Source organism: Rhincodon typus, chromosome 10 (genome assembly GCF_021869965.1).
Source record: "Rhincodon typus isolate 14 chromosome 10, sRhiTyp1.1, whole genome shotgun sequence".
In the NCBI taxonomy this organism is placed as follows: Eukaryota; Metazoa; Chordata; class Chondrichthyes; order Orectolobiformes; family Rhincodontidae; genus Rhincodon; species Rhincodon typus.
The window spans coordinates 63,327,085-63,354,421 of record NC_063341.1 but is presented as its reverse complement, the minus strand read 5'-3'; the positions used below and the strand labels follow the sequence as shown (position 1 = coordinate 63,354,421).

The 27,337-nt window shown below is 38.7% G+C and overlaps 1 protein-coding gene across 1 annotated transcript in view; it reads right to left on the bottom strand.

The window, feature by feature from the left end:
• Positions 1-27,337, bottom strand: part of cnn3a (calponin 3, acidic a) — an 82,821-nt gene that overhangs the window by 28,008 nt on the left and 27,476 nt on the right. Inside the window, exons 2-3 of the mRNA XM_020534645.2 lie at positions 5,350-5,471; positions 1,298-1,364 (exon numbers count right to left, since the gene is read on the bottom strand). Of these exons, the coding sequence (XP_020390234.1) occupies positions 1,298-1,364; positions 5,350-5,471 (189 nt within the window). The remainder of the gene's footprint in view (positions 1-1,297; positions 1,365-5,349; positions 5,472-27,337) is intronic.

Here is a 27,337-nt window from a genome sequence, read left to right as displayed (position 1 = left end):
AGAGATGCAGGATTATAGCTACAAAATTTAGGGTGGAAAACCTAGTTATATTCTCCTTGAAACAAAGGAAATGGAGGGGGATTTGACAGATATGCCTAAGATAACAGGCTTATATATAATAGATAAGGAAAAAGCTGAGAGTTCAAAATCTAGAGGGCACAGATTTAAATGTTTTGGGAAGACATACAGAGAAGTACAAAGAACCTTTAAATTAAACACAGTGAAAGGCAAAGACCTTGAATGTGCTCCCCACAAGGATGGTGGAAGCAGTGATCAATGATTTCAAAATAATACTGGATGGGCATGGCTGAAATAAAGTTGCAGGGCGAGGTGACCCTTTTAAATCTTTCCCCATGACCTTAAAATATCCCTCTAGTTTTGGACTCCCCTCACCTAGCGAAAAGACCTCACCCTATCTATGCCCGTTATGATTTTATAAACCTCTAGAAAAGGTCTCCCCTCAACCTCTTCTAATCCAGTGAAAGAAGTCCCACCCTATCCAGCCTCTCATTTTAACTCAAACCTTCCAGTCCCAGCAATATCCTGGTAAATCTTTTCTGAACCCTCTTCAATTTAATAATATCCTTCCCATAACAGGGCAACCAGAACTGGACACAGTACTCCAAAAGTTGACATGTTGTTCCATGGAATATAGCAAACTTATGACAGGCTGAATGGCTTCCTTCTGTGCTATAAATAACAACTGCAAGCCTTTGCTCACATTTCATTCCAAAACATCTGCTTGCAGGATAGCAAACTATACTGCTAACCAGAGTAGGGTTACAAGTGAACAGTAATGCAATTTCAGAAATTGGTAATCATTTTATAACCTGATAGGTCTGCACTGGCATTCAGAACAAAACAAATTAAAACTAGGGTATAAACATGGCAATTAAACAAAATTGCTTCCTATGCCTACTGTTGGCATTAGCCCAGCAGCTGTGTGGAAATTTTCAAATACTAATGCCAGAGAAGTAATTTGAAAATGCATCAACTAAGCGAGTTAAGTGCTCATTTGAGATAAGGCTCTCTGGGTGTCCAGTACCCTGTCCAATTGGCAGTCCAATAGGAGTATCAGCAAGTTATTGAAACATATCCCACAGAACATGTCATCAAAACTAATCATGTGAGAACTGTGGGTTAGAAGTTTGCCACGGTCATCACTAGGTATCTTAAGATGAGCCCAAATCATTCGCACGTTATCTTTGTTTGTAAAGCTGAGCAATGAAAATACCTGTAGAAATCAGACTCCCAACAGTCAGGACATGATTTGCAGTTAAACAGTTTAATTTCTTACCTGGTGCCAGTTTAATTTGGATTCATTTACTTTCTTGATTGAATTGGGTTGCAACTTGTTCATGAGCCTGAAAAATTGATTGAGGATTTAGTACCAGTTTCTGCCCATCCGAACAATTCAATTATGTGTGAATGCCAAAAATTCTAATCAAAAGACATGACAGACCTTTCCAGATTCTCTGATCTGCCATTTGCCATACTGTCAATTGACTGCATTCCTTTGCTCACTTAACATATTCCAAAATACTTGCCTTCAGGACAGTATGTTATATTGCTAACCAGCAGTTTTATAGAAAACCAATGATCAATTCAAACATTGTTAGCATAGGGCTACAAGTGAATGGTCATCCTACTTTAGGAATTAGTAACCATTTGTTTACAAACTCAAAACTGGCCTAGTATCCAGATATCCAGCAGCATACTTAACCATGCTGATTACCAACCCTATTGTTGCAGATTTTCTGGCTTTGTTTCAACAAGAATGCCAGGAAGTTGAAAATTAGCCAATTCAGAGGGAGCAATACCTCAAAAGCTATTGGAGCTTGGAGAAGGGTCTAGAACTCAACATTTAGAGGTAGAATGTCCAACTTGTCCAATTTATCCATTTGCATTTAGGCTGGTTTTACAAAAAGTGAATGAGATAAATTGTAGAAAGAAAACTCCACAAAGAAATAAAAAGACTAATTGTCAAAACATTAATTAACTTGTTCAGACAATTCCCTGGAATTGGGCATTTCTCAGCCATAGTAAAAAGTAAATTTTGACTTTTCACACGCAAAAAAAACAAACAATCCAGATGCATGTAGTTTCAATCAAGAGAAGAGAACTGAAGAGCTTTATCAATAAAATGGAATGCTGACATGGCTCCTTTAAGCAATATGGACATGTCAAAAGCCAGTTTCATTGACAATAAAACTGTTAGAGCCATCAGTTATGGATATTCTGGCAAAGAGTCATTTGAAATGGTAGCTTGAGGTATTATTGGCATGAAGTCCTCATTGGAATAAACTAGGTTTGAAGAATTTATCAGTTTTCCATCAGAACTTCCGACTAAGCTGCAGTGAGCAACTCAAACCAAATTCAAATAGCACACCAGATATGCAGATTCACTTTGCCCATTTCACAAATGTAAATATCACAGTCTAGTGCCAGCGTGGGGAACTCTTGCCTACTTTAAAATAGCCCTAATTAAAGAAAACAAGCATATTCCAAATGTTGAAAGAAAGTTACAGGTCATTACTGCCAAAAACACATGTCCAGTGGGGAGATGGAGACTGTTTAGATATAATGTACTTAAAGTTCAATTTGATGTAGGTTTAAGAAAATCAGAAGGGAGTTTCATGGAGTCTGACCAGGTGTGGAGGAGTAAAATTTAAGACAGTTAGGACCAAAGTCTAAGAATATCCAGACTATAAAACCAGGCTATTTAGATTTTGGTTAAGGGATAAATATTAGCCAGGAGATCAGAAGAACCCCATGCTCTTCTTTGAATTGTGCCATGGGGTCGTTTGATTCATTTGAAATGTTTGAATGGGAAAAGATTTTGCATATTTAAACAACCTTCAATTATGGGATACCATTTTGTCAATGCATGAATGATTCACAAAATGGACTATTTGCTTTGTCAATTGAAGATTTCTCTTCTACCATTAATAATCTCAATATTGAAATCACTAAAAATTAACACGCATATGTTTTGCTAGGCAGGGTCACTAGATACCGCTCCTTCCAATCAAGTTATTTCGAGCTGGCTGATAAACCCACATTCTCAAATCTTGACCCTCATTTCATCGTGTAGTGTATCCGTTAGAACACTACATCATTGTACTCTAATCACCAGCAGTGAAAAAATTACAGGTAGTAATGTTTTAGGTGTACCTTGTGTATTTTTAGTCAATAACTTAAATGGCTGTGAGAATAACAGAAATTTGAGCAAACTTGTAGAAACAAATGCTGCCTACGCTGTTCCTATTTCAGAATTCCAGCATTTGTAATCTGCCCCTTTTACTTTTAAGTAACTGGAGTTCTGGATGCCTTTTATTCATCACATACAAAGTTGTGACGTACCTGTTCTCTTTTGCCTCTTTTACATGGCTTAATTGGAGAGCTATTATTTGAACAAACTAGTGCATATAGGCAGCTAGTGGTAGTAATCTTGCTTTCAGTTACGCTGATTTGGGTAGAAGTCCCACCTGAAAGACTTAGGCACAATGGCAGCAGTCACTCTAATGTTGTAATGAAGAAGTGCTGCACTGTTTAAGGTATGATCTTTTGGATATGACATGAAAAATGTACCTCATGCCTGGCCTCTTAAATCAATGTAAACGACCCCATGGCACAATTCAAAGAAGAGCATGGGGTTCTTCTGATCTCCTGGCTAATATTTATCCCTCAACCAAAATCTAAATAGATAGCCTGGTTTTGATATTCTGGAGCTGGTTGTGCAATCTTGTTGCACTCGCAATAATTGCCATACTTTTCTGTATTACAAATGGCGACTACACTTATTAGGTCCGTTAAGTGCGAGGAGGCATCCTGGAGGTAGTAAAAGGAACTATTTAGAATACAAGTCATTCTCTCAATTGTTTGCGTTCAGTCCCAATTGCCTGAAGTGGTCAAAATGTTTATGGACATTGCTTATAGTAGAGCACGAGCAAGCACCTCAGTGAAAGATAGTTAGCCTCCAGATTCAAAGAATGCAACTTGCCCATACCACAATATTAATGGATTCTACTATTCATAATTGTATTGCTTCCGATAAATAAGACATCACCAAATCTTTGACCTAGTAATTCCACTGTTGGTAAACGGTCCCATCGCAAGAGCTTCCAATATATCACTCATATATCCCTTTCTTGCTCTATTGTTTAGATTTCCATTATGTTGAATGAGAACTTTGGAGATTAATGAAAGAAACTTCATATTAGTTTATCTCATTCACATCCATCCTGCCCTGTCTTTTTTTTTTTAAAAAGAAGTTTGTTCATTACACTCTAAAGCTCCATGCAATCTTTTCACGGAGGTCTCTTCCCACTGCCTGATTTCAATAATAACTTTCACTACAAAGTTATTTTCAGCTTTTATCTAAATTATCCAGGGTCCCTTTCTCCACAGTTACCAATTTTCCGGCCATCACCAATTCCTCCAACCTAGGCTGCCTGTACAACTCAGCCGTCATAAAACAATGTTACTTTGTTTCTTTTAAATTGTGAGATTCATCTTGGATCACTTCCCTATCACTCTCACCATCCATAATTACCTTGTCCACCATCAACAACACTATTCTCACTTTTTATTTCCACGAAAAGTTCAACACATAATTGAAATGCCAACTTCTCTGGCCATCCACACATCACTACTTGTGTTTACTGGTTCAGCTAAGTACACTTCACTGTGACACAAGGGCTCTCGAATGCACAGAATGGTAAACAATAAAGAAAAGTAACATTGTTTTATGAGGCAGAATTGTGCAGGCAGCCTTCCAGGTCTACAGACCCAAAATGTTAACTCTGATTTTTCTTCACAGATGCTGCCAGACCTGCTGAGCTTTTCCAGCAACTTCCGTTTTTGTTATTGTTGAATGGTAAACAAGGATGGTTGATATGTAAATACAGGAATGTATTGTGTAAACTAAAGCTTTATTTCAGAGAACAGTGATCACAAAAATTACTTGAATTGGCTCCAAAGCATTTTAAGATATTTTGAGGTGGTACAAGGTGCCTTAAAATTGCTATTCAAGCGAGCAAAATAAGAAATTATAAAACAAAGAATGCTGGAAATACTGAACATGCTCTGGCAGCAATCGGTGGAGAGACTAAGAACAGGAGTCAGTGATTCGGATCAACAACCTTTCATCAGAACTCAGATTTTCAGCAACAGTATATGTTGTGTTACATAGGTTAAGAGCAAAATTAAGTCAGAACTAGAAACATTGTACTTCTGAGGCTAGCACAAGGGAAATTGCAGTACAGATCCAGTTTCTAAATACAACATTCATTACAGCATAATCCACACTAATGAGAACAAGACTTAGCAAAGCAGTCAGGTACTCACATGCAAAGAATTACACCATCCTTCAGGCTGAGTTGGAAGTTCTCACCCAAGCGTCTGCCTGTTACTTCTTCAATCCAGACTCTCAATTCTTCCTCTTTCTGAGAGTCATATTTCTGAAGAATCTACAAAAAAAAATCTATGATAAAACGAAGAACATGGAATGCTGGAAATCAAACTAAAACAGAACTTGCTAGAGAAACTCAACAAGTCAGGCAGCATCTGTGAAGAGAAAACAGAATTAATGTTTCGAGTGTCATAACCCTTCTTCAGAACGCCATGATTAGCACATTACCACAAAAACCAAGTGTACATCAAAAATAATGTGTCATTGTGTGCCATGAAATTTGAGACTTGTACAAGCCTAACTAGGTTTTCTGTATTTGGTTAGGATTTGAGAAAAAATGCTCTACAAGGATCGAGTTTTAAATCAGATTAGGTTTTGCATAAAGAATCTTAGTTACAAACTGATGCAATGAATGACAGCAGACAGTTTCCTTTTAGAAGTTCAAGTTCACGGCTAGGAATGAGTAAAATTGAGAATTTCAGCTATCTTCTTGTTCTAAAAAGTGACAGCACAAGATCTAAATTGATCTTTGCACTCCACTGTGTACAGGATATAACATGTCCTTTGACAGCACCCTCCACCAAGTGGAGTACAAGAGCAGTAGATGCTTAGGAACACCACTACCTGCAATTTTGCCTCCAGACTTGGAACTACAGGGGATTTTCCTATAATGCGTTTTCCAGCATCGTGAATTGGCTGTAGCGCAACTGACAAATAGGGGAATGCTATTTCTAAATTGCGAACTTGTGTTGGCTATAACGCAATTCAGCATTATTTAAAAATGCAGCTCATTTAAACAGAAGAACGGACTCCATTGCTAAATTGATGGTACAAGTTAAAAAAAAATGAAATATAGTTTAAAATAAACTGAATGTTGTTAAAACATAGGCCTTTGTGTGTAGTTTTTTTGCCTAGATTTTGTTATATATTTAATATATAAGAATTTTTGAACCTGCTCACGTAAATCATTTATACCAAAAGTTTTTTGTGTTACAACCTGCTCTTTTCCAGCACTATTTTGAATACAATGTTACTCAGGTTTACAACGCATTTTAATCCTACAATTAACTTCAATGCCAATAGGCTACATAGGAAAGAAAGATTCCTCTGCTTCACTTATCTGAAAATCTATCCAGAAGTCTGTGCCGATGGAACGTCAGGTCAGATCGGCATTTAAATGGAGGGAATTTTACTAAAAATTGCTGACGTGTCAATTTCAGGGGAGTTTCATGGAGGGTTGCTGGCAGTGAGCTCTATCTCACAATTTTGCATTGCTCACCTCTTTTGCATCATGCTCACACTATCACGCAGCACTGACCAATGCTGGGATTTCCAGTGGCAGAACTTTATTTAAAGCCCAGCTGTCATTTCATTGCAAATACAAGGTCATAGAGTAATACAGCATGAAAACAGGCCCTTCGGACCAAACTGGTCCATTCTGACCATGGTGCCCATTCAGCGAGTTCCAATTGCCTGCATTTGGTCCATATCACTCGAAACCCTTCCCATCCAAATGTTTTTTTAAATGTTGCTATCGTACCTGCCTCAACCATTCTCTCTGGCAGCCCATTCCATATACACGACATTCTGTGTGCGTGTGAAGTTACCCCTCAGGTCCCGAAATCTTCCTCCTCTCACCTTAAACCTATGCCCTATAGTTTTCAATTTCCCATCCCTGGGAAAAATACCAAATGCATTCATCCTATCTATGCCCCTCAAGATTTAATACACCTCAATAAAGGTCAGCCTTCATTCTCCTACGTTCCAAGGAATAAAACCCCATCCTGGCCAACCTCTCCCTATAACCCAGGCCTACTAGTCCTCATAAATCTTCTTTGCACATTTTCCAGTTTCACTATATCTTTCCATAACAGGGTGACCAAAACTGTACACAATACTCAAAGTGCAGCCTCACCAACAACTTATACAACAGTAACATAACATCCCAACTCCTACATTCAATGCCTCAACCGATGAAGGCCAGCATGTTAAATGCCTTCTTCACCACCCGTGACGCCGCTTTCAACGAACTATGTACACGTACTCCGAGGTCGCTCTGTTCCACAACACCTCTCGAGACCTCACTATTTACTGTACAAGTCCTACCTTGGTTTGACTTTCCAATCTGCAACATCTCACACTTATCTGTATTGAATTGCATTTGCCAATTCTTAGCCCACTTCCCCATCTGATCAAGGTCCCTCTGAAACTTTTGATAACCATCTTCGCTATCAATGGCACCTCCTAATTTTGTTTCATTTGCAAACTTAATCATGCCTTGTACATTCACATTCAGATCATTTATGTAAACAAAAGGTCAGATTTGTAAATGTATTGCCTCTTTTCAGTGTCATCTGTCTGATAAACTGTCAGTTCATTTCTGGATAGCGGAATTTCAGGATGTAGCATAACACTAGTGTGCCTAACCACAAGTGTGTGAACTGGTTATAAGTAGTAATCAAGTCATAACAGTGAAGATTAGAAATCGGTAACAAGAGTGGTTTTATTACTCCAAATACTGCACCTTTCATACTTCTGAAATATTGGTACTGTACTGAAATATTGAAGATAGAGGGAACAATTAACTTCAGGTGGCCCAGAATTTCAAAATGGTGACAGACCTCCTCTGCTCTGCCCATTCTTTTACTTTTTCTCTTTGAGTGCTTTTTTTAAAAGAACTTTTAACTTTTTAAACTTGACTGAAGGTCAGCACGAGGAACCACGCCCCTCGTGGACCGGAGGCGAGGCCATGGGCTTTGAAGACCAGTGTGGTCTGGAGCTAGGTGCTGGCACAAACTGGGATGAAAGGATTGTAACTAGGGTGCTATTTTTTCCTCTTTATTCGAATGCTGGACTTTTTTTTAACTTTTTCAATTTTGTACCAAATACTTAAGTATCTATACCTAGCTATCTTGAACCTAAGCAGCAACATTGAAAACTTTTCACTGTGCTCACTCAAGTGCACGTGGTAATGAAGTTAATTCAATTCAATCAATACCAACAGAATCAGGCTGGGAAGTATGATATGACCACTTACTAAACATTCAATACAAAAACAGAGAACAATTTCCTTTCCTAGAAAGGCTGATAGTGTACCAAAAGTGTGAAAAGGTTTTGCGTGTTAATTTTTACCTAGTTAGTCAATTCATTGTTCTCCATCTTCACTTTCTTACAGCTTCACAACTGAACCATCCAATGACTGTTACAAAACAGGTCATGAGAATAACTCAATGTGTCATTAAATGCACTAGTTCACAACTGTTTTGGAGCAACAAGCAGCAAGTTTGTCAATTGCATGGGTTGGGTCCAAAAAATCCGAACAATCTCTCAGCTAAAGAGGTCACAGGAATCTGTCCAAATGGATCAGATTTCATCTGGTAACTGATCAACAGTATATGAGAAAATGATGCAGTGTGTTTTCTAACATCCATTTACAAACATATATAGGAAACATATTCACTTCTTAAATTAGCCTCTGTAGAACATTCTACAGTCTCATTCTCATTTTTACATGTTTATTGCAAAGACAACAACCCATGTTTGGCTAGGCAAAAGGAAACTTTAGCTAATAGCAAGTGATACATTCCTCTGTGTTCACTTAAGCTGTCACTACAGACATATATATTGCTAGTCAATATTATACTGCTTTTTCACAAAAGGTTTACTGTTGAAAAAGATTAAACAGCTGACTTCCAAACCAGACAAATGCTGCTTTGGAAGGAAATAAAAATGATCCCATGAGCCTCATAGAACAGAATGTGCCAATGTTCATTTTTTCAAAGAAGTTGCCAGACAGTATAATTCTTACACATACTTTCTTCATATTTTAACATGGATCAATCCCTTAAAAAAAAAGAAAAATAAACAATGAAACAAAAACAGAAATTGCTGGCGAGACTTAGGACTGGCAGCATCTATGGGGAGCAAGCAGAGTTAACATTTCAAGTCTGTAGTTCTTAAGACGACTCACCCGACTCGAAACATTTAACTCTGTTTTCTCCTCACCAGGTGCTGCCCACACCTGCTGAGTTTCTCCAGCAATTTCGGTTTTTCTTTCAAACCTCAAGTATCCGCAGTTCTTTGATTGATACTAACAATGAGTTATTGAGCAATGGCCACAATCAAGTTACATGACAGGAGTTAAGACTGATCAACTAATTCTTGAACCTGTGATTACCGGACAGACATCCAATGTATTCTAACAATGACATTGTATATAATTATAATGTTAAAACTTTAGGCTTTCTACATTTTGGTGAAACCTTAATACTTTGGACACTTTCAAATATCATTGCCTGCTATGAATTTAAGTATTCTTAGGTAACATGGGCTCACAGATCTGGTTTTACCCCCGAAACTACTCTAACTGCAGTTGATTGCTCCTGATTTTTTATTTTACCATTACAGCAGCTCTTTCCAGGTCTTTTCACTGCTACTGTTTCTTCCCATCAATCACCACCTCGGCTCTCAATCCCGCAATGCTGTTCATATTTCCATTGCAAATGAATCAACCTATCCATCACATTGTCTCTGCTTACTCAGTCTTATATAAATAATCATACTTTTATTGTCTCTTTGAATCACAGACAGGCAAGGACAATCTTATGCCACTTCTTGGTTATTGGTTAGTGCACAGAATACATAGAAAGTAAACACAATCAGTTCTCACTTAATGGCGCCTTGTTACTTCATGCAAGATTTGTTTTCCACTTTCAAAGGCCTGGATTTTCAAATTGCAATTACAGTAAAGCTGTCAGCAGTCACCATTCTTACCCTGAGAAACTAACAGGAGTATCTGCAGCCTACATATAAACAGTTAAAGAGATACACTATGATTCCTTCCTACTGTCTTGAAGTTCCCATTGTTAACTGTATCAATTCTCAAGGATAAATAATAAATGTTGCCCTCATTAGTGCACCCACATCCCACAAGACAATAAAAAAATCTAGATTAAATATTTTGAGGTGAGGGCAATGATTGGATAGTTACTTGAGCTCATTTAAAGAAACACTAAAGATGCTCTTGTGATGCAGCAGTAGCACTCCTACCTGTGGGCCAGAGATGGAGCTGTGAGATAACTTGTTTGGACAAGTGCATTTTGCATAAAAAGTCACTTACTGATACAAAGTCACGGTGAAGTTAGGCAGTATATGCCTGTAATGATTCAATCCATACCAAGACCAGTTCTCTCTCTTGTCTCCAACTAGCTGCCATTGTTTAGAAGTCAGTCAAGTGATGAAAACCTCTCTTTACTCTGTAATATTATTACAAACGGAAACTGAAAATATTACACATTGTTAGCAGGATGTAGTTCGTTAGGCTGTTTAAAAGCCCATCAAGACATAATTTCTGAACAATCTCTAGTCCAGAAACATTTCTTGTGTTTCTATAATATCAAATTATCCATTATTCTAAAAATTTCATTGCTTCAATGTAACACAATATTTTAGCCTCCGACATGCAGGTTCCGATCTTTATTTTGCTGTCTGTAAATCAGAGAAAATTTGAAGGAGATTCATTATGCTTTTCTATCAGCAAGATCATTTACACTGTTTGATGACATCACTGGTGGTTAAGTCCAATTTTCCAAAATAGCCTAAAACTTGGACTTGTACTGAATACTTCCTTTCTTCTTTCAACTTAACTCTAATCAGGCTCTACCACTGTATTACTGTCTCTCTGTACAGAAGTAATTTTACCAGCTTTGTTGTCTAAGAATTAGAATGAAAACATGAAAACTTCATCACTTAATTGACATTTCTCTTACATCACTTGTGTGCATCTTATGATTATATTGCAACAACAGGTCAGAGCTCCTGACATGCTCTCTTCTGTTTCAATTGTGCTCTCCTGTTCCCCCAGTCAATTCCATATTGGAATGAATTTTCAACCTGCGATCATCTATTCATTTTTTATGAGTATCTCAAAACTGTGAATTTATTGCCTTCATTATTTAATCTCGCTCTCGTTTTACAATACTGATTATGATACAAGTCAGAAGTCACACAACACCAAGTTATAATCCAGATTTATTTGAAGTCACAAACTTTTGGAGTGCTGCTCCTTTGTCGGATAAAGTGGAGGGAAGCATAAAGGCACAGATTTTTATACAGAGAGACCCATGATGATACAAGGGCATGGGCAGCAGATACACGGGAACACAACCACACATCCGCCTGACTTCGAATTATAAAGCATTACTTCATTGTTGCTGGGTAAAAATCTTGGAACTCCATCCCTTCCTAACAGCACTGTGGGTGTCCCTCCACCACAGCAATTCAAGATGGCAGCTCACTATCAGCTGCACAAGGGGAAATTCCAAATGGATAAATAAATGCTAGCCCAGCCATCAATGTCCCCATCATATGATTAGTTTAATAATAATACAAAATTAAAGCTTAATGCTATGTAACCAATGCCTGCTTCAATTTTTAAACCTCTCTTTTGTTGTAAGCTAAGGGCCACAAAACCTTCAAAGTTCTCCTCTCCCTCCTGCCATCAACTCTAATTAAAACAATTGCTAAGTTTTTATTGAAACAAAATCCAAATTACACAGAGTAAACCTATGCAATACTCAATTTAAACATAGCCAGGTTTGCTCAACTGATTTCTTCACCCCAGATACAAAAGTAATTTGTTGAAGTCATGGTTCCCCTGTCCACAAGGCTACTAAAACTGTCTGGAAACAGAACTAATTGGGATGATAACCAGACTCTACATTTGCACCAGCTAGTAAAGATATTTTATAGATCACTACATTTCTGTATGTTTAGAAAAGCAGCAAATTATGTTTTCCATTCAAGTTCAGAATTAATTACCATAAAGCAAGTCACGACTCAAATTTTATATGTGGTGAAGAACAGGTGAACGCAAGACTTGTATTCATACTTTTTTTTTTAAATTTGAGCAAGCATTAAAAACTTCAATCTCCCATTAAGGTGAAGTAGCTTGGTAGAACCTTTGCTGATTTTCATTCTTTTTATTCTTTTATCAATTTTTGTTTGGAGCTGTGAACTGGGAACTGTGACTTAAAGATAACTTTTGGACTGTCAGTAACAGCTAGTGTTGAAATGGAGATAGTCAGTCTATCAGAGATTGGTGAGAGCTTGAATTGGGTTTTGGACTATGTTCTTGATGTAAAAGGAATGTGGCTGCTGATGCTACAGCATCAAAAGCTCCCCATCTAAATGCTCCATTGAAAGATTCCTGCCTAATCTCCCCAAACTTATAGGAGCTCAGAGAATAGAAAACTAAGTTAGATGTATTACGGCCATTATCAGTGTGAATTGTAAAGTGAACTGTGACCATGATACAGATCTTCATAAATTTTCTTGGTTGGCTATCATCTGTGCCTGTAGAACAATGCATTACACTTAAGTAGCTTACAATCTGACCAATCTGTTATTTTTGTTTATGTATTCCTTAACTGGTGTTTGTTTATCTTTTATGTTAATGAGGCTGAAAACAAAGGTTTAAGTTTATAGATTACTTTGTTTAATTTTGCTCTACTGAAGATGTTGCATTGTTAATAACTTGCTCGGTCTTCTGTTTAAGAAACAAACTGGTGTCTGGAATTGATCTTCACAGAATCTGGAGATCGGTTATTCAGAAGTTTGGTTAGGAACTATGGGGATCAATTGAGAGTCATTGAAGGTTTTAATTTTACTGTGCTGTGAACACAACGATAGAAAGGCTGATTTGATTCGACTGTGTCTCTGTGTTGTAACCATCTGCAATTGGAAATATTAAAGGGTATTCACAATTAAGAATACTGTTCCAGTGATATAATTTGCAAGAGAAACGATGAAGAAAACTAGAGTTTATAGACAATTTCCAACTTTAACTATAGAAACATTTTGAATTCAATAACCTGTGGTAATAATTTGTATTTACCTTTTAAGACTAATCACATTATGTCATAATGACATCAGCCATTTTTGGTGGGAACGAGCTTAGACCTACCTAGCTACCTGCAGGTCATAAAGCTGCTGTTGTTGTTTAATACTTCAGCTTCCTGGTCCTTCTCAAAACATAATACAAGAAAACTGCTTACAGATTCACAGGGTGAATCCACTGATTCAAAATAAAAGCAGAATTATGGGTCCTCAGGGCAGATCTTGGATACACTCCAATAAATATAAAAGAAAAATCAAAAGATGCCAATGCTGCCCTGAGGCAGATACAGGCAGCATGGAGAAAAAAGGGTGAACACAGCAGAAAAGGCTTGCCATGTGCTCCACCATGAAGGAGCACTGTAACAAGTGCCCTAGACGGCGGGCAATGTTTTGAGATGGGGTAAACTCAAAAAAGAACTAGGCAGCCTCAGGAATACTTAATTTTTAAACAGGAAAAAGCGAAGTAGCGCTAAAATTTTCGTAGTACCTCATGCTACGTAGGCCTTTCTCATTTTAAATAAATAAAAAAGGGACATGTTGGTGCCATAAGATTGTATGATGAAAGTACATTGAGCTGAAACTCCCATACAGGAAGACCATTACTTCGTTCAAGCTAACCAAAAGGGAGCAGATATCCTTGTCCCTATGTTCTTGCGTATTATCGGGGAAAATATTTTAATCTCCTTAGGAGTCTGGTAGAGCCAAGGAAGTTGGGTTCCAAAACTTAAATAATTAAAAGGTAAAGTTGCCATAGTCTTAAAAAACCACAGGGCTGTTCTCTCAGACAGAAATGACTGGTGGTGGTTTAACCTGGGCATCACCACACCTCAGGCGAGTGAAATGTTGAGAAGGACAGTCATTAATGGTAACTTCAGCCACTGCGGGAAATGAACCCATGCTGTTGGCGTCACTCTGCATTGCAAACCAGACATCTAGTCAACTGAGCTAACAGACCCTAGACATGATGCAGAACAACTTTTCACCAAAGGCAATGGTAACTGCCGAAAGGTTTATATTCAACAAATGCAACCAGCATCACAGTGATCTATCTCCCAGTTCTTGGAAATTTTGAAGGTTATTAGAAGTTGCAAAATCAGAGACAATTTAAATGACGCTAATCAGAGACAGACTGGTGTACGGTTTAAGATGTTAAGCAATTTAGAAGTGGTCACTGACAGGAAGAAACCTAGACTTAAAGAAAGCAAAATAGTAGTCTCAATAGAACTAACAGCCAAAAGAAGCTCAACAACTAAGATCAAGCATGAGAGTTCACAAAATGGCAGCTCAGAGCCATGCACCAAAGCAAACTCAAACTGCCATCGGTGTGGAAAAACAGGTCACACAGAAGTGAATAGGTGGTATAAAGATGGTTTATACAGAAACCTTGCGAAAAAGGGCACATTAAATGGATGACTTTAAGGAAGAAATATGAACAACATTAAGAAAAATACAGAAAGCAAAAGAAGAGTCACAGTCATAAAGTCAGAGTTATACAGCACAGAAACAAGCCCTTTGGTCAACTTGCCCAAGTTGACCAGATATCCCAAACTGATCGGGTCCCATTTGCCAGCATTTGGCCCGTATTCCTCTACATCCTTCCTATACATGTACCATCCACATCCCATTAAATGTTGAGAATGTTCCTGTCTGCATGGCTTCCTCTGGCAGCTCATTCCATAGGTGCACCACCCTCGGAGAGGAAAAGGTTACCCCTCAGATCCCTTTTAAATTTTCCTGTCTCATCTTAAACCTTTGCCCTCCGGTTTTGGACTCTCCTACCCTAGGAAAAAGACCTTGGATGTTCACCCTGTCCATGCCACTCATGATTTTATAAACTACCAAAAGGTCACCCCTCAGCCTTCGACACTCCAGGATAAAAAGTCTCCAGCCTATTCAGCCTCTCCCTATAGCTCAAAAACTCCAATCCCGGTAACATCCATGTAAATCTTTTCAGAATTGAACACAGTTTAACCACTGCCTTGTACAACTGCAACATGACATCCCAACTTCTATACACAATGCACCAATCAATGAAGGCAAGCATACCAAACACGTTCTTCACCCTGTGTGCCCGCGAGTCCACTTTCAAGGAACTATGCACCTGCATCCCTAGGTCTCTGTTCGGCAACACTCCGCAGGGCCCTACCATTAGCTGTACAGAGCCTGCCCTGATCTGCCTTACCAAAATGATTTGTCCAAATCAAACTCCATCTGCCAATCCTTGCCCTATTGTACTCGGAGGTAACCTCCTTCACTGTCCACCACACCATCAATTTTGCAAACTTACTAACCACACCTCCTATATTCACATCCAAGTAATTTATACAATTGATGAAAAGCAGAGGACCCAGCACTGATCCATACCGCTGGTCACAGGCCTCCAGTCCAAAAAACAACCCTCTACCACCACCCTCTGTCTCCTACCTTCAAGCCATTTTGGCATCCAATTGGCTAGCTCCTCCTGGATTCCATTTGATCTAACCTTGCTAACCAGTCTACCATGCAAAACCTTGAACACCTAGCTGAAGACCATATAGATAATGTCTGTCGCTCTGCCAATCTTCTTTGTCACTTCTTCAAAAACTGAATCAAGTTAGTGAGACATGATTTCCCAAGTACAAAGCCAAGTTGACTCTCCCTAATCAATCTGTGCCTTTCCAAATACATGTAAATCCTGTCCCTCAGAATACCCTCCAACAACTTACCCACCACTGACATCAGGCTCACTGGTCTACAGTGCCTGGCTTTTCCTTATCACCTTCCTTAAATAAGGGCACCGCATTAGCCATGCTCCAGGTCTTCTGGCTCCTCACCTGTGGTGATCAACGATACAAATATCTCAACAAGAGGCCCAGCAATCTCTTCCCTAGCTCCCCACAAAGTTCTAGGGCACCTGATCAGGTCTTGGGGATTTATCCACCTTAATGCATTTTAAAATGTCCAGCATCACCTTCTTTGTAATATGGACACTGTTCAAAATATCACTATTTCCCAAGTTCTCTAGCTTCCATATCCTGCTCCACTATAAATACTGATGCAGAATACTTGCTCAGTATCTCACCCATCTCCTGTGGTTCCACATATAGATGGTCTTGTTGGTCTTTAAGGGTCCTTATTCTCTCCCTAGTTACTTTTTTACTCTTAATCTATTTATAGAATCTCCGTGAATTCTCCTTAACCCTATTTGCCGAAGATATCTCAGGTCTCTTTTTTGTCCTCCTGATTTCCCTCGAATATGTTCCTCCAGCCATTATGCTCCTTGAGGGATTTACTCAATCCCAGCTGTCTACACCTGACGTATGCCTCCTTCTTCTTCTTGACCAAAACCTCAGTTTCTCAAGTCATCCAGCATTTCCTACACCTACCAGCCTTGCCCTTCATCCTAACGGAAACATACTGTCTCTGAACTCTAATTATCTCATTGTTAAAAGCTTCCTACTTTCCAACTACACCTTTATCTATGAATAGCCTCTCCCAGTTAACTTTTGAAAATTCTTGCCCATTACCAACAAAAATCAGCCTTTCCCCAATTTAGAACTTTAACTTTTAGATCAGGTCAATCCTTTACCATAACTATTTTAAAACTAATAGAATGATCATTGGCCCCATTAGTATTTTTCCAATAATTGACCATGACTCTTAATTTCAGATTTTTATTAAATTCAAATTCCACCATCTGCTCTGGCAGGATTTGAACCCGGGTTTCCAGAACATTAACTGGGTCTCTGACTTAACAGACCAGCAGTAACACCACTAGGCCATCGCCTTTACAGGTGTCTTTAATGTGGTATCAATGTGAATGTTGAGTTACAGTCAGTCTGAAGATCTGTCCTTATACACTGTCAAAGGGAATTTCCCAGCTTTATTAAGACGAACATGGATGGAGAAAATCAAACTCAACTGGGCTGAAGTAAATTACTTTAAGACTTTGAGATGGAACTAGCACAAATACTGAAACAAAAACTTCTCTTTCAATGGGAATCTTGGAAGCATGGAAAATATCTTTGTCAAATTGAAAACCAAGGATAAGACTTGAGCAAAATGTTACAAGGCTAGGGCAGTGTCTTACGTAATCAGACCAAAGGTTAAGGGAGAATTAGAGAGGCTGGCCAAGTTGGGAGGCCTGGAACCAATAAATATGAGTGATTAGGCCACATCTATCATACCAGTGATAAAGAAAGATAGATCAGTATGCATCTCTGGTGATTTTAAGGTCACTATTAACCTGGTAGGTTAACAATTAAAGGAAAAGGATACTATTTGCTCGACTCACTGGACATTAGCTTTTCAGTAAAGCTGACCCTAGACAAACTTATTTGCAGATGAGTATAGATTGAGTCACAGCAATACTTGATAATTGTAACACATGAAGGACTATTGAAATACAAGAGACATTCCATTTGGAATATCAGCTGCACCTGATTATTCCAACATGCCATGGATCCCACAGTGCCCAGGGTTGTGTAGGGTTGATGGGTTAGCTATGGCAAATGCGGAGTTATGAAGATAGGGTGGGGTCAGTGCAGACTCGATGGGCCAATTGGTCTCTATCTGCATCGTACAGATTCTACGATCCAATTTAAGTAGATTAGAAGGAATCCAGATGTTATCTAGAAGATGTTTTCATCATGGAGGGAAGCAGGAAAAAAAGGTATTTCCACAAGTTAGATGCTACTTCACGATTGATAAACAAAGCAGAGATGAACTATGCATAGATACAGAAAGCAACTCTAGGAATTATTTTTACATTCGACAATTCCACCAACAGTTCATTGGTCACAATTTATCAGCCTCATACAGGGGTATTTTTTCTAGCAGAAAGTTGTATGCATTATGTCAGCATTGTTGCCATCAGCACACACTTGCACAATTCAATATCAACATCAGCAAGGCAGCACAGCAGCTCAGTGGTTAGCACAGGTGCCTCACAGTGCCAGGGACCCAGGTTCAATTCCACCCTCAGTTGACTGTCTGTGTGGAGCTTGCACATTCTCCAGTGTCTGCATGGGTTCCTTCCAGGTGCTCTGGTTTCCTCCCACAATCCAAAGATTGCCCTGGGATGTGCAGGCTAGTGGGATTTTCCATGGGAAATACAGGTTTAGGGTAGGGGTGTGGGTCTGGGTTGGATGCCCTTTGCAGGGTAAGAATGGCCTGCTTCCACACCGTAAGGATTCTATCCAACATACACTGGATCACTAACACGTTCTCTAGATTACTTTGCCAAACAAATTAACTACAAACCCTAAAGACTGTTTCTACTTGAAACAAGTAGAGAACACTCTGTAAAGGAAGGACAAGGTTTAAAAAGTACACTAGAAATGATCCACTATCGGAAGAAGTGACAGACATAGTATGTCGTGGCAAGATCACAGGAACAAGCCCAGAACTGAACACAAATGTCACGCAGAAACAAACAGTGCTTGCTGTTCTGGACACCGTCTCTGCAAGGAAAATGCCATTAATATATACAATATGTCCAGTAAAATGAAGGAACAAAAGAAACATATTCAACATTCAAAATAATGTGGGGGAAAATGCTACATTTTCACTTGGGGTAAACAAAAATTGCAAACCACAGCCGAGAATACAATCACTATTCTCTCAACAGAGTTCAAAAATCATTCACAGGACAACACACATGGATTCAAAAGAGGAATCCAGTACAAATGAGTAGGGTGGACTACAGTTTTAATGAAACTAAAAGGGGTAGCAATGGTTTAAGACTGGTAACAACAAAAGTTTGCTAGACATGTTCGAAGAGAAAAAGCTCTTTTGACTATTCAATAATTTTTCATTTAACAAGTAGAAGGCTGTTTACCAGTCCAGGCTGCATTGTAAGTATAGCCAATTGAAGCAAGCTTACATTCAGAATTTTCTAAAGGGCAAACTTCTGACTTTGTTTTTTGTCTTTTTAAAAAAACAATGTTGCGGGGAAATCAGGTGCCTTGGAGGAGCAAAAGAAAAAGGTCAATGGATGGGCTGCATCCTGGTGTGCATTCTATTCGTGAACAGCTTTTGCAAACTGAAAATCTCACTCCCCTCAAACCTGCTCAGACAATAGCAAGGTTCAAATGTGGACTGCAACAAATATTTTAAGTATCCCATTATGCAGTTTGGCCCTCCTCTGCCATAAAAGAAGAATACAAGTTTAAAACAAGTATTTTAATACACTGTTCACTACTTCTAAACTAATCTCCAGGATAGCTTCTCAATAGTCCCAAATGATTCCTTCCAGTGTTACCAAGACAGGAGGCTCTATCTCAGATGCCATCTCACATCATCCAACTTGCATATTCCAGTATTTCCACTCTCCATACACAGTTAACCAGAGAAATCAAATGCTAAAGACTCTAAGCACTCTTGTTGCTACTTTCATGTCTTAAACATTGCTGCGAATTGAAATTGTGCATAGAAAGTGTAATAGAAAACATCTACTTCAAGCTAGCTCCATTCCCAAAACTTGAAAAATTTAACTGCATCATGATGCCTAATATTCACAAACTAAAATTAAACAATCATATTGCTGTCTGCTTAAAAAAAGTTCACCTTGTAATCAAGGGCCGCCAATTGCAAACAGAATACAAGAAATACACCAAGACAAGTTGTTTCTAACAGAAACTAAACTGACTGATAATAAGCATATCCTAAAAGAAAATTATATGATTTTTCTTTGCACAAACACTGGCACTTCCTTGGTGGTAAATTAGAATGCACTGTTAAGTTGTATGATGCAGCACTGAAGTGGAACTTGAATCCATGACCTAACAAAGGAGTGACAGTATCACCAGGCAAGTCACTCAGTGCAAAATTCTGCACTATTTCATACTTCACACTAAAACAATCCTGTCAAAGCCACAATCACGCCACCTTGAAGAGTTTTAACACAATTCTCTGCACATCAAAATCTACAGTTCACTAGCAGCAAAAATGGATCACTAGTTGTGTTGGCAGTATTTGCAAAAAACCTGAATACTGAAGACCAGTCACTTAATATTTCACAATGAGCTGTCAAATGTAAAGAATCTCTTCGCTCCCTAGCTAGTATGTAAAAGGTACTGGCCAGCAAACAGAGCCACGGACTCCAGCTTTGGATTCTAGGTCAACGTGAACAAGCTTGTTCAGGCAAGACTGCAACTTAGATACAAGTGGAGCCATCTCTATTCTGTGGGATTTGGTCAGAGGCAGAGGAAAATGGACCGAGGCTACGTTTTCAAAATTTAAAAAAAAAAGGTTTTCCTGAGCCTGAGCAGCACACGTTGAGCAACTTAAAAAACCTTAGAATAAAACTTCAGTTCTCTGAGCGGTTCAGTAGACTCTTGGTCAGCATTAAAACTAAATATATATGTATAGAATGCACTTTTCACAAATGCTAATCTGTGTGCCCCAATGTTTAAAAGGGGAAGAAGTACATGCGACAGTTTGCCTTAAATTGAATTTCTCTTCACAGCCAATGAGTAAATTGGAATCAAGTCTCATACCCTCCACTTCCCTCAGTTATACTATGCAAGCAACAGACCTTTGAAAATGGATCAAGTTACTCCCCTGTGTACTGAACAGTACAACTGTGACAAGATTATACTAGAATGTTATGCTTTTCAGCAATATCCACAATTTCACATGAAGCCAGAAAACCATAACATTTAGTCCATAATATCCAAACAAACATTTTTTAAACTTACGTGAGCAGATCCCACTGCACTGAGGAAAGGGCAGCTCTCCAAGTTCTCTCATCAATAATTACATAGTAAATAGCTGTAAAACACATCTGGCGATAGAGTTCATTGCTGCAAGTCGGATCTTGCTAGATGCCAGCCGTCAACATCCTGGAGGTTCCAGGTGACCAGAAACTTGACTAGACCAGCAAACAAATGCAACAAATACTACAAAGAGCAGGGCAGAGGGAATTTTCAGCATCTCACTACCAGACTTCCCAAATCCTCTGAATGTCTTTAAAGGTACAAGTGAGGAGTGTGATATAATATTCACTCATTTGCCTGGATCAGGGCTAAATAATTTCAACACCCAGGAGAGAAACAATCCACTTATTCAGCAACCAATTCATCACATCTAACATTTATTGTGTCCACAGAGGCACACAGTGGCTGCAAAATCATTAAGATGCACTAAAACAACTCACCAATGATAGCTTCCTATCTTGGAAAATATCACATGGAAGGCAGATACAGCAGGCACAAGGGAACATGACCATCTGCAAGTTCCCTGTCAAGTCCCACACAATCCTGACTTGGAAAGATACCACCACTCCCTCACAGTTGCCACATCAGAATTCTTGAAGTCTCTTCATAACAAGTCTACTTATACAGCATGGACTGCAGTAGCTCAAGGCATCAGCTTATCACCATCTTCTTTAGGAGCTTGAAGGTACACAGTCAGCTACCTCCTTAAATTACTTCCGTTCCAATAGCTTCCTGTCTTGGAAAATATTACTTAGTGCATCTTAATGATTTGCAGCCACTGTGTGCCTCTGTGGACACAACGAATGCTAGATGTGGTGAATGCAATGCTGAATAAGTGGATTGTTTCTCACCTGGGTATTAAAATTATTCAGCCCTGATCCAGGCAAAATGAGTGAGTATTACATCACACTCCTCACTTGTACCTTGAAGTGATTCAGAGGATTTGGGAAGTCAGTTGTATAGGTTAACTCCACACTGTTGGAAAGTGCATTTCAGGATGTAGATCATTTGATAGCAAAGCAACCATGGCATAATTCTAACTGAGGATGGCATTTGGCTTCAAGGGAACTTACAGGGAAGGTGCTTTCATGCATCTACTACCCTCGTCCTTCTAAGCTATAAATGCCAAATGGTACAAGGTGAGATCGAAGGAGCCTTGGTGAGCTGCTGCAGTGTTTTTCGTATATGGTATATAATGTGTGCTGGTGAACACAGAGTGAACATTTGAACTGATGGATGAGGTACCAATCACTGGGCTTTACCTGGAATGTCAGTATCAAGCTTCAAGTGTTGTTGGAGCTGCACCCATTCAGGCAAGTGAAGCATATTCCAATAACTGCTAAAATGTGCCTTGTTGCTTGTGAACAGGCACTGGGGAGTCAGGTGGTGAGAGTTATTCACCTCAGAATTTCTGGTCTCCAAGCTGGTCTTATTAGGGAAAGTATTGATATGGCTGGTCCAGATCAGCTTCTAGTCAATGACAATGCCCAAAAGATTGATAGGGGTGGATTCAGCAATTGTAATGCCATTGAAAGCCATGGGCCAAAAATTAGGCTCTCTTGTTGGAAGTAAAGTTACTGGGCAATTGTATGACACAAATGTTACGTGCCAGTTAGCATGTCAAGCATGGATGCTCCAATTTTACTGCACATGGACACAGAGAGTAATCATGAATGGTACTGTAAATTGTGCAACTATCAGTACGTATATCCCCTTCGGACTTTTGAGGGGACAGGTCATTGATGAAGCAGCTGAAGATGGTTGGGCTTAGCACACTCCTGGAGGAACTCTTGCAAAAGTGCCGTTGGGCCGAGATGAAAGACCTTCTTGAACTACAGCTAATTGTTTAAGTACTGTTTGTACTTGGTACATCTCCAACCAATCGAAATTGCTCCATTGATTCTCAATGGCTCTTTGTTGGAGCTCCCTGATATCATACTTTGTCAAGAGTAAATCCTCTCATCTTCCCTCTGAGTTCAGCTCTTTTGGTTCAGGCAGAACTTAAAATGACAGACAGCAGATTCTTCTTTTAAAATTGCTGTTTGACAGCATCATCAAATACATCTTCCATCTTTTCACTGATGGGGCAGCAATTTGCCAGATTGGATTTGATCTGCTGCATACTCAATATAGCAAAAACATAATGCTGAGTCAGAGTCAGAGTTATACAGCATGGAAAGCAGGAATGTCAGCACAACTGTGGATCAATGGTCAGCCAACAATCAATTGATTCTGTTCACCTACAATGATAATTGGGCAAATTAGAAGTATGTAGGGCCTTACTCCAACAAGAGTTAGCATAGACAACAAAACGAGTGCAGGAGAAATCTGGGAGGGGAAAATAATACAGCTTGAATTAAATCTTCCCTACGTATCTGCCAACTGGATAACATTGTAAAACATCTTTCAGAATGACAAACTTTGACCAATTAATTTTTAAAGCATTAAATTAAAGTAAAAATACCTACTTTTCATTAGTAAGCATTCCTTTAATTCAAGTCCTGTATATTAATAATTCTTAAAATCAAATTGCAACCACAATTATGAGCCAAGCCTAACACGAAACAAATGTTGAAAGATCTACTGTGATTGAATTCCAAGCAGATAATCTGCTGAATGATGCCAAAATACCTTCAAATAAGCATGCTGTGAGATTCTCTCAGACCAGCAATTACTACACAAATTAGCCAAGAATTATTTGAGTCCTCAACAACTGCTTAAGTATTCAAATAGACTGAACTGTTCATATCACTGAGTTTAGAAATTTCAGGAAGTTCAGGCTAGTTAGTAAGACAAGAAAGGAAGATTTAGCAAAGATATGGCAAACAAACCCTGCATAATATTCCTATCAATAGGTATATAATTTCCATTCACTTGTTTGTTCATTCACACTTCAAAAATGTGCTTCATAATTGAAGCCTGAAATCTGACAAAGTCCATACAGCACAGGATAGATCCAGAAACCAGAATAAAATGTCAAATTAAAAAAAAGTGTTGTTATTCCAGGCAAATTGTAGACCATTTGCAGACAGATTCGAAGTCAAATAAATAACTCAAGATTTTGAATCATCATCTATTAAAATAATCTGAAGCTGCAGGTTAAGGGAGAGCAAGAGCAACAGCGAAGCAATATAGGACCGGAGAAGAATGTTCCAATCCAAGAAAAGTTTAGCCATTATTTGTAACAGAGAAAGTGTAGAAAAGAATCAGCTAATCAAATCACCTAATCAAATGTCATCTCAGTTAGAACATACCAAATGGATTTGGAACTGTTGAGATTTTTACTGGATGAGCTGTATTTCAAGTTTGAGATCCCAATAAGTAGTGCAAAGTAAGCTGTTATGACTCATCCTCCTCACCATCACGTCTCCATCTTTGGAACCTTTTCCGAGCGTATTTGCCAGGCCGTCCACTTTGCACTTCCACTGACCTCGTGTGCATCCTCTCCCTCATCTACACTTTCCCCAACAGACCTTTCTGATAATTTGACTCCTCACTCAAACGAACACTTAAAACTCCTCCACCTCGGAAGTCTGTTTAAAACCTCTGACCCCACTTTTGGGCACTTACTATAGTTGTACATCTACAGCTCAGTACTTTTTTTCCTATATTAAAAGCAATGGGATAACTTGGATAATGAGAAGAAAAAAAAAGTTGATGTTTCGGGTCCGGTGGCCCTTCCTCAGAACTCTGATTTTTTCTTCACAGATGCTGCCAGACATGCTGAGCTTTTCCAGCAACTTTCGTTTCTGTTCCTGATTTACAGCATCTGCAGTTCTTTCGGTTTTTATTAGGATAATGAGACTATGCGTACATACATCACTTGCATATCTAAACAAATTGAAGCTTTCTGCATTGTTTTGTTCCATTTTCATCAGTGACTGTTCAGACAACAAATCAGATCTCAATTCCATCCATATTCCTGACATCAGTTCATAATTAGGCTTCAAATTACTCAGGACCTGAGCGAGTGATCCAAAACATTGAGTCACATAATTCTCAACTTTGTCTGTTAGAGTCAGAATCCCTACAGTGTGGAAAGAGGCCATCAGGCCCACGGAGTCTGCACAGATTCTATGAAGAACATCCCACACAAAGCTTCCCACCCATCCCTATTACCTCACATTTACTATGGCTAAAACACCTAGCCTGCACATCCCTGGAGACTATGAACAATTTCACTATGGTCAATCCAACCTAACCTGCACATCTTTGGACTGCAAGAGGAAACCAGAGTACCCAGAGAAAACCCACGCAGATACGGGAGAATGTGCAAACTCCAGTTGCCCGAGGCTGGAATTGAACCCACGTCCTTGGCGCTGTGAGGCAGCAGTGCTAGCCACTGAGCCACCATGCTACCCTGTTACGTACTTTCAGATTGCTAAGGAGTATACAACTCTCAAGAGCAATACATTATTGCCCAAAGAACTGACCATTTAAAGTACCATTAGAAGCCTGAGCATGCACCATTTGTGTGTGGATTTTACATTAGATTTCTTGCTCAGGGACAGTCTAAATTGATTTAGATTATATTTTCATACTGGAGCTTATTTCTAAAGAGCAATGTTCATTTCATATAATATAATTTACTAGTGGAAATTGTAAGTCACTGTAAAAGGAACAGCAGCTCCAACAAAAATTCTATCACTTGCCATTATAAATGATACAAATCATCCTTCCTTCAGCATCCTGCAATATAAAAAAAGCAAAAAAATCAACGAGAATGATAACTCAGTACCCAGAGGAAATAATTAAGAACCTGAACAGCTGGAGGTCATTCTACTTTGCACAATGCACCGACTTATTGGCTTTTTTGGCACTGTAGTTGCGTCCACACCTCTGAGCCAGAAGACCCAAATTCAAGTCACACCTGTCCCAGAGGTGTATCATTACATCCATAAACAGATTGATTAAAAATACACTCATTGATTTACAGAACAAAGGGCTCTTGTGGCATAGTGGTAATGCCCCTACCTCAGATCCAGAGGGCCCGGGTTCAAGTCTGACCTGTTACAAAGGTATGACATAACATCTCTAAACAGAGTGATTAGAATGTATCTACAATAATTTATACTGTCTAGTAATGCCAATAGCATTTGCCTTCACATGCCTATGATACACGCCTTTTAAACCAAGCTTTACTGGACAGAATTATGAAAATCAAATTTTAACCTTTTCTTTCCTCTAACAACTTTCTCACTGGACAATTTTTCTAAATATTCTATATTGTTGTATTGCATTTGAATAAGGTATATGTTGTAACATTTACACTCTGTTGCATAGATCCAACCAGTTGCACAAGCAGGCTACACTATTGCAAAACAAGACAAAACTCAGATGTTGTTTTAACGTCTGTTTTGTCTAAATCATACAGCAAGGATACTTTATTAATCAATCAACTATACACATTACTTGAACTTACCAATTGTGGTAGTCACTGTAAATTTTACATTTTAAATCAAAATGGTTCTTTGAACTGAAGTATGGTGTCAGCTATTTAGTATTCCAACTCTAAACATTCTAGTATTACTGACTCCAGTTAAAGTTAAAATAAATTTTACAGAAGAAATCACTTTAGAAATGCAGAAATTGTTATCCAGGTTTTATTCACAGTAATCACATATAAAATATTTCACCTTGCAATGGTTAGGAGAGACATGTAGCAAACTTCAAATTCTCGTACATGTTTGCTAACATGGAGATTACAACATCCATTCCATTAATACTGTGGAGGATTAACTACAATCTGAAAGCCCTCTTCTAGAGTTCCTCGAAAAGAGGTACAAAACTGGCAGAAATGTGTTTTGATGCTCAAATGAAAAAAAATGCTCTTAGACACAACAAAGGAACATGATTTTAAAACCTTTTCACAGTGTCCAAATATTTTTTTTTTTTTTTTAAATTCACTGCAATTTTGGGTTTGAAAGCAAGAAAGGCGAGACAGATTTCAAGTTTTGGTGGGGCTTTTCACCACCTCCTGATATCGCAAAGCACTTCACAGCCAAATGTTGTAGGTGCCATGTAGTAGGTTTGCTATGGTCCTCGTTAACTGTAGAGATTTACAATGCCTGCTCGGTCTATCATGGTAAAGAAAAAATATTTACTGATCTAACTACAAAGAAGCTTTTGTATTGAACAAGAAAGAGGCTTACTGCAATGTTAGCAACTAGTTACAGGTTACATTGGCGTAATAGGCATTGTTGCAGAAATTATGAGGAAGACCTGGATGAAGGAATAAGACCCAAGCTGTTTGGCCCCTAAGTCCACATGACATGATGGGTGGTGCTGAAGGCAGTCCTCAGTATTAGTACAGAGATAGTAGGAACTGCCG